Source organism: Cynocephalus volans, chromosome 8 (assembly GCF_027409185.1).
Source record: "Cynocephalus volans isolate mCynVol1 chromosome 8, mCynVol1.pri, whole genome shotgun sequence".
NCBI classification, from domain to species: Eukaryota; Metazoa; Chordata; class Mammalia; order Dermoptera; family Cynocephalidae; genus Cynocephalus; species Cynocephalus volans.
This window is the reverse complement of record NC_084467.1, coordinates 119,615,252-119,630,218: the sequence shown is the minus strand read 5'-3', so window position 1 is coordinate 119,630,218 and position 14,967 is coordinate 119,615,252. Positions and strand designations below refer to the sequence as shown.

Below are 14,967 nucleotides of genomic sequence, written 5' to 3'. Positions count from 1 at the left end.
GGGCAGCTCTTTGGCCTCAGCCAGATGATGCTGGCAGAAAGGTATCCCCTGTCTTCCAGGAATCAGTCACCACTGTGTGCTGGGGAGAGAGAGATGCATATTTAGGAACTGCCATATCTGTTGCACCAACAGTTGTCTTGTCATGGGAAAACAAGTACAGACTAGGGGGTATGGTTGGCAATGAAGACTCTGAGTTTTCTCCAGGCCAAATTTTAAAGGTCAAAACAAGAGCCTGGTTTGCATCCTCTTATACAGAGTTGACCATGATGGCTGGGTTCCTGTAGTCAACATTGAGTGACTGAAGGCCCTGCCCTGCCTCAGGGCACTGGGCATCTGAGCACACAGGTTTTGTTTCCACATGGGTTCTGCTGTCTGGGTAGATTTCACCAAGGTCTAGAATTACGGAATTTAAGGTAGCTCACCTGCCTCCTTCTGGCTGAGTAGGGAGGTGGCTCCTGGCTTAGGTGGCTGCAGGAAGCCCCTTCTTCATTATTCGGCCACTGGAGTCCTCATGAGAGCAGGGCTGGGCCACACTCCTCTCAGGATCCCACGCTTCCCTGATGGAGCCAGTGCCTTTCAGGAGCCAGACCCACCTGTGCCCTGACTTTGAGCACAGCCACTTTACAAGCTCAGTGCCAGAAGTCTTTTGCTTTCAAAGGTGGGTGATTGTAATCCTTGGCAGGGAGTCTGACCTGACAGGACAGTGCAGGGCCTTGAGACCCTGCTGCAGTGTAGACACAAGAGGCTAGTCCTTAGGCGGCAGCTCCGTGGAAGACAAGGTCATCCTTCTACATGACCAGAGCCGATACAGTGTCTTTCTCAAGGTGCTATCAAGGTGCCCAGACACAGGTCATGGGCTGCCTACTTTAAAGCATCATTTGATTTGACAAAATCAAATGCTAGTCACAAGTGTAGACAGCTCCTTAGGATTTTTATGTCCCAGTGACTGGAGTACATAGGGCATGGGGGTGGGGGACTGAACAAGAGAGAAGAATGCTGAGCTGGGTCAAGGCCCAGCCAAGGACTTGGGACTTTATTCTGTATGCCGTAGGGAGGGTTTGGGGGCTGGGGAATGATGTGTTTTAGGAAGCCCATGCTGATAGCTGTAAAAGCAATCAGGCTTCATCCTGAGGTGACATCATCAGGCATCATGTCCCAGTGGGCACCCTTCCCCTCACATGGCTCTCTCTGGAAACAACTGAAACCAGATCTGAGTCACTCAGCTTTCCTACAGAGCTGAGAGGAGAACTGTATTCTCTGGGCAGTATGTGTAGAGGTTAGAGACACCAATTCTGGATCCTGACTGCCTGGGTTCCAATCCTGCCTCTATCACTTACCTGTTGTGAAACCTTGAGCAATTTACATAACCTCTCTGTGCCTCAGTTTCCTAATCTGTAAATGAACATGATAAAAATAGGTCCTCCCTCACAGGACTGATGAGAAGATTAAATTAGTAAAACGTGTAAACATACATTAAGCACTTAGAACAATACCTGGCTCTTAGGGAGTTCTACTGTTATTAGTTATGTTATTAGTAATACCTCAGCTCCAGCATTGTCCCCGCTGACCACTGCTGCCAGTGACCTGACCTTCCCTTGTGTCCCCTCTGATGAGCAGTATGAAGAGCGGTTTCTGCAGGAAGAAACCGTGTCCCAGCGGATCAACTCCATCGAGCTCCTGCAGACACGACCCCTGGCTCCGCCCGAGGTGGTGAAGCCACAGCGGCCCCTGCAGAGGCAGGTACACCTGAGGGGCCGGCCAGCCTCCAAGCCCACCATCATCCGGGGCATCACCTACTATAAAGCCAAAGTCCCTGAGGAAGAGAATGACATGGAAGAGCAGCGTGAGTTGGGGTCAGCAGGGCTGCCCCAGAGGCAGGGCCGGGGGTGGGAGTGAGCATTTGGACCATGTGGAAATGGACTTACCAGGAGCCACACACCCCTTCCACGGTCTGATTACTGCTGCAGCCCCACCCTGCAGAGTTACAGGTTATCCACAGTTCTTGCCACATTTCCTCGCAACTTGCAGAGTGGCCTTGGTAAGTCACTTCACTTCTCTGGGCTTACAGAATACTGCGTGGCAGAGCATGGCTGAGCTGCCAGGGACTTCAGTGCCCTCCAGTCCAGTTGTCCCTATTTGCAGATGAGGAAACCAAGGCTTAGGGAGAATGGCTTGCTCAGAGCCACATGGTGGGCTTCTCCTGCTTGTTCCTCCCTCCAGGGACCCTGAGCTGCTTTTCTGAGTCTCCTGTACCTCCCTTATGATGTCCATACTTCTTACCTTTTCCCAGAAATAGATTATCCTTTTCCCCATTATCCTTATCTTGTTTCCTTAACTCATCCTCCTTGCCACCTGCCTCCTCCTCTTGTCTTCTGTCTTTTCCTTGTCCAGACCCCCAGAGGGTCCCCAGCCTGCTCTCCCCCAACCTTGCCTGAGCCAGTTCCTTTCCCTGTCAGGTCTAAAGCTTCAGTCCCCGACTCATCTTCCTGCTTCTGCCTGTGCCTCTGTCCACTCTGTTCTCAAGCCAGTAGCTGGCATAATCGTTTTGCTCATTTTGCAGTGTGTTTGTCTTTTTTGTGTTATTGATTTGTGGGAGTTTTTTTACATATTGTGGATACAAGTCCTTTGTCATCATATGCATTGGGAACATTTTCTCCCTGCCTGTGGCTTGCGTTTGCACTTCCTTAATGTTGTTTTTGATGAGCACATGAAGTCCATTTTATTGCTTATTTATTTAATGGTGAGAGGTCTCTATCCTCTGCAAGAAGTCTTTGCCTCCCTATATTCCATCTCTGCTCAAAACCCTGCAGCCTCTCCCATTTCACTCAGAATAAAAAGAGAAGTCCGTGCACAGCCCTAGGCTGCGCATGACTCGGCTCCTGTTCTCTCTCTGACCTCACCTCCTGTCACTCTCCCTCACACCCTCTGCTCTGTCCTCACTGGCCACACTGCTGCTCCTCAGCCTCAGCAGGCATGTTCCAGCCTCAGGGTCTCTGCGCTGCTGTTCTGTCCCTCGAGCTCTCTCCACTCCCATAGCTGCTTGGCTAGCTCCCTGCCTCCTTCAGGCCTCTGCTCATTTCTCTGTCTCACTGAGTCCCATCCTGACCACTTTATTCATTACAGCAGGTTTCCTTTCCTTCCAGCTTTCTTGACCATGCTTACCCTACTCTACTGTTTTCCCATAGCACCTTCAAACATACAATCTGTCTATTGCTTATGTCTCCACCGTTAGATAGAAGCTCCGTGAGGTCAAGGATCTTTGTTTTGCTTACAGTTGTTGTACATGTTCCACAAACATTTGTTGCATGACCAGACTGGATGACTAATGTCCTTCCAGCCATCAGGGGTGATAGCCAAGACCGCGCATCCTAGCAGGGAGCCCTGCGTCCTGGATGCAGGAGAGCAGCAGTCTGTTCGGAGAGAGCCTCTGGGAAGTACAATGTCCTTCTGTCTGTGCTCATTTTCACCTTCTTCTTCTAAAATCCCAGCTGGGTTCCATCTCTAAATGAGGCCGTTATGTTGAGGGAAGGAAGCCTCTTATTAATCTGCCAATTACCACACGCCCTTGACCATCTAAAGGTTGTTCCTCTCCGCATGCCACAAATGGAACTTGTGTTTGTTTCACAGAAGACGAGTTTTTCAGTGGTGAAAATGGAGTGGATTTGCTGATTGAAGATCAGCTCCTGAGACACAATGACCTGCTGATCAGTGCCACGCGGAGGCCAGCAGACACTCGTCATGGCACTGCTGTGACAACTGACCCGAGCACTCAGACCGCACCTTTCTCCTCAGCACTGCCGCAAGCCTCCTCCACAGCTCCCGGCGTCACTGACCCTGCTCTCTACACCTCAGCTGGACAGCTCTCAAGAGCATTCCAAACCACCACAGTGCTTCCAGATCCCCCAGGGGATACAGTCCTTCAACCTTCTACTCAGATACCAGCCACCACCGTGGCCCACACAGCTACCCAGCACCCTCTGGCCTCAGCCTCTGAAGCAATGATTCCTGGGGATGCATTTGTGGAAACTACACACCAGGCCCCAGCACCTCCCACCGCAGTCAGGACAGACTCACTGGGGAAAGACGCTACTGCTGAGCAGGGTACAACCCCTGCCAGCCCCACCCTGAGCCCTGAAGAGGAAGATGACATCCGGAATGTCATAGGTGAGTTCATTCTACCTGGCCTTGGTCTCTTGGTCAGTTCAGGTGAAAGGCTGAGCCAGAAAATAGGTTGAAAGGAAAGAGAGGTGAGGGAGTCAAAGTTCTTCATAAAGAAAAGCAAGTGGGGATAGGTCTTTGGCCAGTGATTAGTTTTAACAGCTAGAGTTGACGTATTCAAAGCATGACAGTGACAAGAACAGGACTCTCCTTTCTAAAATACATATAAATCAATGGAGCCAAGATCTCACCTTTATTAGTCAGTTTTATAAACATTCATAGAGCACTTTCTGTGTACTAGGCTTTGTGATGGGTATTGAGGTATCTGGCGATGACTAAGTTAAGTTCTCTCCAGTCAGTTTACCAGGCCATGAAATGACAAAGGATTCCTCCTGGGGGGAAAGTTCCAGAATCATAGCAGAGTGGGAGCAGGGGAGTAACCAGTGCAATGGGCTCCAGTGCAAAATCTCATGAGCCCCAGCCCTGGGGAGCATGGAAACATCGTGGCATAGTGTTGCTAATGCTGTCACAGGGGGATGAGAAACAGAGAAGGAAGAAGGGGCCCTAGCTTGGCCTGGCTGCTAGGAAGGCTGGGGAAGCTCTTCTAAGGTGGTATCATTTGAGCTGGGTTTTGAAGGATGAATAGGAGTTTTCTAAGCAGAGACAGGAAGCCTTCTGACTGTTAGGTTCAAAGGAGCAAGGTTTGTTCCAGAAGCATGAAGAATGCAGCCCTATTCTGTGTGTGGGAGCTCCGTGGCCACAAGATGACTCAGAACAGTGAAACATGAGGGGGGAGAGGGAAAGAGAACTAGGAAAGGAAAATGGGAGCCAGTTCTCTTCCCAGAAGAACTAAACTGAAGATTAAGTCACCACTCATAGTGACTGAGAAATAACACTATCGAATAATAATTTCATCAAAATACTTGTTAAAAAATATGCTTTTGATTTGACTCTTAGCTTTTGGCTTGCCTTATACGTATCTTTCCCTTCTTGCCGTTTTCCATTCCCTCGGCAGCCTCATTCCCAATCCCTCCTCAGAATGAGGTGCCAGCTCCTGCCAGAGACGAGGTGGTGGAAGGAGCACCTGCTGCTGCGAGCCAAGCTCCTGCGCCATAGCCTGCTCTCTGCCATTGGTATCTGTGTGATGTTGGCCAAATCCCTGCCCCTCTTTGGGTCTCAGTTGAAAGTAGAAATTTGCTAAGGACCGTTTCCTCTATTATGTTCTATGGTTTTCTGCAGGAAGTTTAGCAGGCCATGATAGGGCAAGGGATTTCACTGGGAGAAAATCCCAGAATAATGGCCAAATGGGAGCAGGGAAATAGTCAGTAAAAATGGATTCTGGGGCAAAAATCTCATGAACTCTGGCCTGGAGAAAGCTAAGCAAAAAGGCAGTTATTGGGCCTCAGAGGTTGGTGTGGGAGCAGGAGAGAGTGTTTTTCTTTTCCTTCCATGGTAGGAGCAAGCTAACCAGAGAGAAGACGACTGGCTCCTCACTGCCTGAATTATCAATCTTCTGAAGCTGTGGGTCCTGCTTAATTTCCGCAGAATGCTCTGGGGTCTGAACAGAGGCTCCCCCACTTACACCAGCTCTGAGCAGCCTGGACTTTGTGCTCTTGGTACCACAGTCCCTGAGCCCAGCACCCCACCTCCCCCTCTGCCATGGGAATGAGCTCCCCTGGGCCCCCATACCTCCACCACTTCAGCTTAGTGTCACCCTTGCGTGGGAGGAAAAGCTCCTCCAGATATTTAGAAATCTGTCCCCCACCACCCCTCCACAGGTAGCTAGAACACTAACAGTGAAGACGGGCTACAACCAGGACCCACACACCTTGTCTGTCTTCAGGCGATGGCCAGGCTGGGAGCCTTCTCCCTCGGTGACTTCCTGGCCAGGCGTGGAGTTCTCCACCTCCAGCGGGGGTCCCAGCACCTCTTCCCCTGGGTTTTGCTACCAGCAGGCTTTTCTAGCATAACTCCTGAGATGTACCTTTCTGGGGTTCTTAGGACTCTGCCCCCCTGCAGTAACCTGACTGAGATGCTGATGTGCAGACAGAGCAACCCTGTGTCCCAGCAGCCATTTACCTAGTGGCAGGAGATGGGGGAGAGGGGATACATTTTCTCCTGTGGTCAGTATTCTATACAGCTAGAATAACATCATCATGCAGAGGATATAAGGTTCACTTAAAAACTCACCTCAGGGTTTTTTAGAAGAGCTGGCGTTCTTGCCTCTTGTGTCTTCTGCAGAAAAAACATGGATGTGGACACAGATGCGGTGTTGTCTTCAGATACCAAGGGGTAAAAAGAGGGGGTGGCACATTGCAGAAGAACGGTTTGGCTGTTCCATTGGTGTGGAATTCTGACAAGTTTGTTTTGAGGAGTAATTTTTAGTTGTTCATTGCTATCAAGTGCCTCCCTATGGCTGCTGTTAGTGTGGATGAGATTTTATTACTGGAACTTTCTCTGCAGACCCCCTAACTTGCCTGCACCTGGCTGAGAAAGACTGTCATGTGCTGACATCTCCCAGTCATCAGTTAAATAAAAATCATTTGGCTGAAACAGACATAGGCCACTGGTTTGTGATCTGGGAAGGGTTGTTTCTGTTTGATGTCTGGTAATTTTGATTTTTGAGCTATTTAAGATGTGGTTTTAAACAGGGCTGCTTTTAAAAGGAACTTCTTATCCCAGGGTTTCCAAACCTGATTTTGTGATGTCCTAAGATGGCTACCATTATCCTCAGGGGAGTTATAAAATTCCCAGAAAAATTCCCAAAACAAGTAAATTAGAATTTATTTTTGGTTGTACAAACAAGCACTTGGCTGTAGTGTAGGTCTAGGTCAAGGAGCGTAAAAGTCCCGTCAGTGATGGGAGCCGGGGCCTGGGAAGAGATTGATCACCCTCTGAGGTGGCACTTCTACTCCAGCAGCCCTGGCTTGGGGAGGGCTTCTCAGGCTACTGCAGAGGGATAAAACAGTTGTGTCGCATGGCCAAGGCTTTGCAGATTCCCAGACTTTCACAACTACAATTCCTGATGTGTTTTTTAGAAGGGGCTGGCTTGGGGCAGGGGTGGGGGGCGGGTGGGAAGAGCAGACAAAGAAGGCAGTCAGTTTATGACAATACCAGAGAGAGCCTGTCTCATATTTGAATCTAGAAAATATCATGATCTGTGAAGAATGTCTCTCCCACAAAGCATGCGACCTTAACAACCCCCGAGGCTTGGCTGGCCACTCTGGCTGTGGTGTGATGGCCATTCCTGCCTGCCTCATGTCAGGGAGCCTGGTCTAGGATAGTGCCCAGACTCGGTTGCCCTAAGTCACTTGACAGGCAGCTCCCTTCCCCCAACCCCAAGGGCACACTCTGTTCTCCGTCTCTGCCGACTCCCCTAGCCCAGCCCCTCAAACCACTGGCAACTTCAGTTATCTTGTAACAGGGGGCCTCTGGCCCTAGAAATAAAAACATGAAGTGGAGCTGTTCCTTGTAAGTGGATAGGGGAAAAAGTCCAAGCCTCTCCACAAGGCTAAAGAGTCCACTTGTAATTCATTCAGCACTGCACTGTGCTAGGCTGCTAAGATCCAAAGTGAGCAAGATGTGGTCACCTCCACAGAGGGGCATTTGAGTTTGAGACCTCTGAATAAAGGAAGATGGCAGGAAGTGAGATGGTGATGCAGGACGGCTGGAGTGCCAGGACGGGGACTCTGGGCTTTGCGTGGTGGCTAGAGGTGGTGAGTTATTAAGGGTTCAAGAAGATGTGCATCTTGGAAAAGCAGCTTAGGGGCTACTGTGTGGGGTAGGTTAGAAGGGGCAGAGATGAGCCAGAGAGACCAGCTGGTGTAACTGGTGTGATCAGGCAAGAGTCTAAAGGCAGTGAGGTCTAAACTAAGTCACAGAGGTGGAGGGGAAGGGGACATCAGGGATGATTCGGGTTTCTGGCTTGGTTAATGGGTGGTGTGCCATGCCCTTCTCTAGGACAGGAAATACAGGAGGAGCAGGCTGTGAACTGAAGCAAATGAATTCCAGTTTCAATCCATTAAGTTTGAGGAACCGGAGGACACCCGGGAGAAAAGCGACTAGTAGGCAGTTGGATGTACGATGCTCAGAAGCAAGACCTGGGCTGGGAGTCTTCAGTGAGAGCTGAGTTTGCCCAGTGAACGTGGGAGGAATGAGAAGAGAGGCTAAAAGTGGAGCTGTAAAGAATAACATTTGAAAGCTGGGCAGAAGAGGAGAAACCAGCCAAAGAGCTGGAGAAGGTGTGATCGAGGAGGCGGCTGGGCCCAGAGGATGGTGCATGGAAGCCCAGTGACGGGCAGACACCTCCTGAGGCAGGGGGTTGGGTGCCAGGGGTGGTCCACAGTTTCTGACCCAAAGAGAGGCCTGACTGGAAGAGAGCACTGAGAGCATCCCTGATAGGCCATGTGCAAGCAAGCGCTTAGCTGAGGCAGCAGTCAGGAGGGTGCAGGCGTCAGGGTGACGAGGGGAGCAGATGCTCCTGAGGACCCCACGGGGAGGCTGGCCCATGGAGTGCCACAGCGGAGGCCAGGGGAGGGCAGGGGGGCTCTTGTTTGCTGGTTTATTGTTTGAGGATGCTGAGATTCAAGCAGGTTTATATGCTGAGGGACCCTGGCAGACTTTGGAGTAGGGCCAGCTGCCTCCCGGGACTGCTGAGGATGAGATGAGTTCGGAACAGTAAATGTTAGCCATCGCCATCAACAGTGGCAGCCCTGCTCTGGGGAAACCGAAGATGAGCTGCAGAGAGCAGCTGTCCTCTCTGCGGTTCCTTTGAACTGTCTTGCATCTTCCTGTCATTACCCTTGAAGAGCAGTAAGCATGCAGTTCTTCTCTCCGAGGCTGATAGTTTGCTTCCAAGGGTGGTAGTCAGGAACCGCCCCAGATCCTCAGAGCGTGGTGATGGGTCTGGACCTCATGATTTACTGACCTTCTCCCATGATCCTGTCTTCAAATGCTCTGAAACTACTCGCATCTGTGCTGCCGTTCCTGCCAGGGCTTGTCCCCCCTGCGGACTGGCCCGTGCTCACTCTATCTGAGGGTATGTGGAGATGCGTCCTGAGGTCCCAGGTATCTGGACGTCAGGCTGCAAGCTGGCACTCCCTTCTTGGTATAGAACTAAGGACACCTCCCCTGACCTGAGAAGCTGACTCCATCTGTGTTAGTTTCCTTGCCTCCAAATTGCCAAAAAACTTAGTGGCTAAACACAACAGAAATTTATTCTCTAACAGTTCTGGAGGCCAGAATTCAAAATAAGTCTTACGGGTCTAAAAACAAGGTGTCAGAGGGCTGGTTCCTTCCAGAGGCTTCAGAGGAGAATCCATTCCTTGCCTTTTCCAGCTTCTGGTGGCTGCCAGCCTTCCTTGGCTTGTGGCCACAGCACTCCGATCTCTGCTTCAGCTCCACTCATCACCGTCGCCTCTCTTGTAGTCAAATCCCTCTTCACCTCCCTGTTATACAGACACTTGTGACTGCCTTTAGGACCCACCCAGATAATCTCCCCATCTCAAGATTCTTGACTTATCACATCTGCAAAGTTCCCTTTGCCACATAAGGTCCATTCACAGGTTCCAGGGCTCAGCCTACCACATCAGTGAAGTAGGTAGGGAATGTGTTATTCTTATTTTACTGCTGAAGAAATTAAAGCTCTGTGATATTATGAAGGCAGCACAGACTTTGGAGTCAGTGGCAGGGCCAAGACCAAGGCCAGGCTTCTGGCTCCACACCCAGGGCTCATCTGTAGCCCCACATTAGGGCCCACCACTACAGAGCCTTGGTGCTGAGAGGACCCTGTAGGGATTTGGGGCTGTCTAGGGCAGCCCAGGACGTCAAAATTCAGATGACTCCTGGCTTTGAGGAACTCACCTGCAGTTTCCACATCTGGTCAGAGAGGTGGCATGGCCATGGCAGCCCTCTGACAGAAAACACCTGGCCTCGCATGGCCATTTGTGAGGTTTTGAGGCATGGGCTGGGGGTGGTATCTTGGTATTCCCAAGACAGGGAATTAGTATCCTTGCTGGGCTCCACCAAGGGAAGGGGGCACACAAAATGCCCTTGCATGGGGAGGGCATGCTAGGGGTCACCTCAGTGTAGAGGGAGCGTGGCTTCTCCACTGGCAGCCAGGGCCCCACTTAGTGCCAGGGAATGAGATATTTTCCATTTTATCTCTGCTGCCAGAGACTTCTGTTTTATTGTGTTGAACAGATGAGCTCAGTTATGGGGGAATGAGGCATTGGCAGATAGGTTCTGTTGTTTGTCTTATAGAGACTGAATCTCTCCCTGCTCTGTCAGACCAGGACCTAATAAACCTCACACTGAGTTGCCCAAACACTGCCATCTGCACCCAACTGTAGGACCTGCTTGGAAAACAGTGCTCATCCCACTTCCACCCCCTGGCTGCCCCAGACCCAGCTGCCTGCCCCTGTCCTGTGAGCTGTAGGGTTTGGGCTTCTTCCTCGGACCACTTCAGAATGGCGGAACAGATTGGAACAGTTTGGAAATGGGGGCTCCCTAGGATTTAGAGAACCCTGAATCTGGACTGTAGGCCTTTGTTACTTTTGTCCCAGGTGAGTGTCAAGGACCAATTATTCTCATCACCGATGCTCATCTGTGCCGCCAGTCTTGATGGCAGGTGGGGTGGGGTTTCTGTGGACCCAGCTGCCAGGAGGGGCTGGAGGGAGCTGTGAGGGCAGGATTCACCTTGTTCCCCACTGCCCCTCCGCTGTCCTCTTCCCATCTCCTCCATAACCCACCAGTGTGGGCACAGAGAGAGCAACATGCCCCTAGTAGTCAGGTGTGACTTCAGTTTCATTCATGGCCGTGTTCAATAATAACATTGCATATAAGCATTGCAGGCTTTCAACTTGGTCTAGAACCCAGAATGGTTCTAGTGGCCTTTTAGGGCATCTCCCAGGTACTGGATCACTCCAAAGAACCACTCAGAAGCGTATCACTGCGTTCCTTTCCCATTAAGGCAGACTTGATCTTTGAAGGAGGTTCCTACAACCAGAGTAAGCTTCTTATGCTGCCCCTGCAATTCCCCAGCAAGGGCCCTCGCATCCTGCTCCCAGTAGTGACAGGGATCTGGGCTTGAATATCCACCACTGGGTCAGGGCTGGTCCCACTGGTCACCCAGCCTCTAACAGCCCAGGTTAGCTCAGCAGCTGGTGGAGCTTGTGTTCCTGGTTACGCCCAGCAGAGTCCTCTGGTCACATTTCTCATGCTGCCGTATGTTCACCCAGGTGTCGGACCATCTGCTGAGTGCCTGCGGTGTGCCAGGCGCTGTGTGTGCTGAGTACCGAGACAATGGATGGAAAAGCCACAGCCCCTGCTCCCTTGTGCTCATGGGCCAGTTGGGGGTGGGCACGGAGGGACATGCTAAATGACATGTCCTGTAAGAGAGGTACATTCATGGGACTGTGGGAGCAGGATGGAATAGAGGAGAGGGATGGAATGGATTTCCAGAGGAGGGTGTGGTATCAGAAAAGGACTTTGGATCTTTTCTGAGATCTTAGGTCCTTGAGAGAGAGGATTGAGAAGTCAGAGAACAGCAGGAACAAATCACAGTGGCATGAAAGTGGTCCAGGGTGGGGACAGTGGATGGCTTTGCAGGAGTGGAGTGTAGGGGGGGTAAGAGGAGTAGCAGGAGATGATGCAGTGAAAATGTTTGGGGTCAGGTTAGACAGGGCTGTTAGAGCCTGCTGAGGAGCTCAGACTGTAGGTAGAGGAGCCGCCAAAGGTTTAAGGACTGGGGCATTATTAGATCATCCCAACACCTCTGTCCACTCTTCTCCACCAGGAAGATGCAAGGACACCCTTTCCACAATCACAGGCCCGACCACCCAGAACACATACGGGCGGAACGAGGGGGCCTGGATGAAGGACCCCCTGGCCAAGGACGAGAGGATTTACGTAACCAACTACTACTACGGCAACACCCTGGTAGAGTTCCGGAACCTGGAGAACTTCAAACAAGGTACATGGCATGGGTTCAGCTCAGGTGGCTTCTTCCCTTCCCCACTGTCCTGTTTTAGTCATGGCCAGGCCTCTTTGGGTGGTGATGGTAGACGAGAAAGGTGACACCTTCTTCTGATGGTGAAGGACCTTCCCTGGGAGGGCGGTCCCCCTTTCCACCCTCCCTCATCTTCTCTGCTCCTCCAGCTCACCCCTCCTGGGACATGGGACAACTTCAAGTCTGGTCCAGAAGACATCCTCCCTTTCTCGTGGCCCTTGACAGTTTACAAAGCACACTCACATGTATCAGCACCCCGGGCTCCTTGAAACAGCTCAGTGAGGCAAGGGGGAATTGTTATCTCTATATGCCAGATGGGGACACTGAGGCACAGAGAGGTTAAGCAATTTGCTGTTTAGCACTAGAGAGTGGCAGAGCCTCACTACAAATCCAGGCTTCCAGATCCCTAGTTAATGGCTCGGCCCCATCTCATAAGCCGCCCTGCCCCTCTGCAACACTGTCTTGAAGCCTGCTGCCCTGTCACCGCCCACAGGTCGCTGGAGCAATTCCTACAAGCTCCCGTACAGCTGGATCGGCACGGGTCACGTGGTGTACGATGGTGCCTTCTACTACAACAGGGCCTTCACCCGCAACATCATCAAGTATGACCTGAAGCAGCGCTACGTGGCTGCCTGGGCCATGCTGCACGATGTGGCCTATGAGGAGGCCACCCCCTGGAGGTGGCAGGGCCACTCGGACGTGGACTTTGCTGTGGATGAGAATGGCCTGTGGCTCATCTACCCGGCCCTGGACGACGAAGGCTTCAGCCAGGAGGTCATCGTCCTGAGCAAGCTCAATGCCGTGGACCTGAGCACACAGAAGGAGACCACGTGGCGCACAGGGCTGCGGAGAAACTTCTACGGCAACTGCTTCGTCATCTGCGGGGTGCTGTACGCAGTGGACAGCTACAACCAGCGGAATGCCAACATCTCCTATGCCTTCGACACCCACACCAACACGCAGATCGTCCCCAGGCTGCTGTTTGAGAATGAATATTCCTATACTACCCAGATAGACTATAACCCCAAGGACCGCCTGCTCTACGCCTGGGACAATGGCCACCAGGTCACCTATCATGTCATCTTTGCCTACTGACACCCTTGTCTCTGCAAACAGAAGCACAAAGGGGCCACTAGCACCTTGTGTGTGCGTGTATATGTGTGCATGTGTGGGCGTGTGTGTAGATGGGTGTGTGTTATTAAAAAATATATATTATTTTGTATAATATTACAAATGTAAGAGGACAATTTGGGTCTATTTTTTTTATGTGGATTGTAGATCAATCCATACATGTATGTGCTGGTCTCATCCTCCATGGTTTGTATTTTTGTGCAAATGAACTTCTCCTTTTGACCAGTAACCACCTTCCTTCAAGCCCTCACCCCTCCGGCTCCCAGATCTCGACTCTTGAAAAGGTTTCTTCCTCGGGGTCTTGCAGGCAGACAACTCTGGGAACAGGAGTGAAGGAGCCAAGAAAGAAGTACGTGGCCGGAAAAAAGTTTTATGTATTGGAGAAGTTTAAAAAAACCAGAAAAATGTTTTAAAAGGAATAAAAACTAAAAAGTTTAAAATCACCTTCAGTGCATTTTGTTTCGCACCACTATAGCTGGCCAGGGGTTGACCCCTCTCCCGGAGGGAGACGTGGTCTGACGCTTCTCCGAAGTGCTCTGTTGCTGAGCCGGGAGGGGGCTTCCTCGTGGGGGATTTGGAATGACTTGTGCTCTCTTTAATTTTGTGACATTGATTCCTTCATTTCTCTTCTACTGTCCCATCAGCTTCCTTGCTCTTTTCTGCTTTTTTTCTGGACATTTTGCCCAAGATGTGGGAACCTGTTCATTCCTTAGTCCTGCTTCATGTGGCCTGGTGTTAGGCACTGTGGGAAACATAAAGCTGAGTGAGTGTGACCTTGTCCCCGCTCTTCCTTAAGAACCTTTCAGTCAATCTCTCTCATCTTCTCTCTCCTCCCCATAATCCTGTCCTCTGCCTCATCCTGAACATTCCCATTCAGCCAGGCTTTCCCTCCCACTCCCCTTCTAGGAAAGGGGCCTGGTTCTGAAACAAGGTCCCTGAGGGAAAAGCTTGTGGGACAGGAAAGAGTCACAGCCCTCCTGGTTCGGGGCTGAGCCCTGTGCAGTGCCTGCTGTCCACATGACACAAGACAGGAGACAGAGCAGCTGAAAAAGCACCATCAGGCTTCTCCTGAGGTGGTGGGAGGAGGGCAGAGCCCAGGGGTGGCGTGGAGAGATGAGCACATGATGTCACCACACCGTCCCCACCGTACCCCTCCCCCTCGGTGTAGGGAGCCACCCCCATGCCTAACGCCCCAGCCCTGTGCTGCTCACATCTCCTCATCTGGTGGGTGGCTCCCATCCCACCCCTCCACCCCCACTGCCCCATCAGTTTCCCATAATTACGCATTTCCAAATATCAGATATCCAAAGGACTTCACTGTCTTAGGGCCATTTGAGGCAAATTCTCCTGAGCAAATGCAAGCACCAGTCTGGCTTGGTGGCAGTGGAAGGTTACAGAGAGGGGAATGGAATGTCTAGGGTTCAGAAGGGGTTTGTGGACGACGGTGGTAGAAGAGCAGCTCCTGTCCAGGGGCCTTGCCTGGCCAGAGGAGGGAGTGATCGTTCCCCTGGAACCCTGGCCCTTCTGTCAGGACCTGCACTGGAAACTGCAGCAGAGACCCGCGCCTGCGCCCCAGCCAGCGCTGCTCCAGGGAGTGGGATGAGCCCCCAGGGGGGTCCCTGGTGGAGAAAGGAAATTACGTCTTATGGAGATGTCATTTATGCGCTATC

General features: G+C 51.5%; 1 protein-coding gene across 3 annotated transcripts in view; it reads left to right on the top strand.

The window, feature by feature from the left end:
- The window catches only part of OLFML2B (olfactomedin like 2B), a 32,846-nt gene extending 19,585 nt beyond the window's left edge, over positions 1-13,261 (top strand). For 2 of the 3 annotated variants that reach the window (XM_063106191.1, XM_063106193.1), the window contains 4 exons: positions 1,615-1,843; positions 3,628-4,164; positions 11,954-12,130; positions 12,660-13,261. In XM_063106191.1, the coding sequence (XP_062962261.1) occupies positions 1,615-1,843; positions 3,628-4,164; positions 11,954-12,130; positions 12,660-13,261 (1,545 nt within the window). The remainder of the gene's footprint in view (positions 1-1,614; positions 1,844-3,627; positions 4,165-11,953; positions 12,131-12,659) is intronic. The other variant, XM_063106192.1, reaches the window with a different exon arrangement.
- Positions 13,262-14,967: the final 1,706 nt, after the last annotated feature.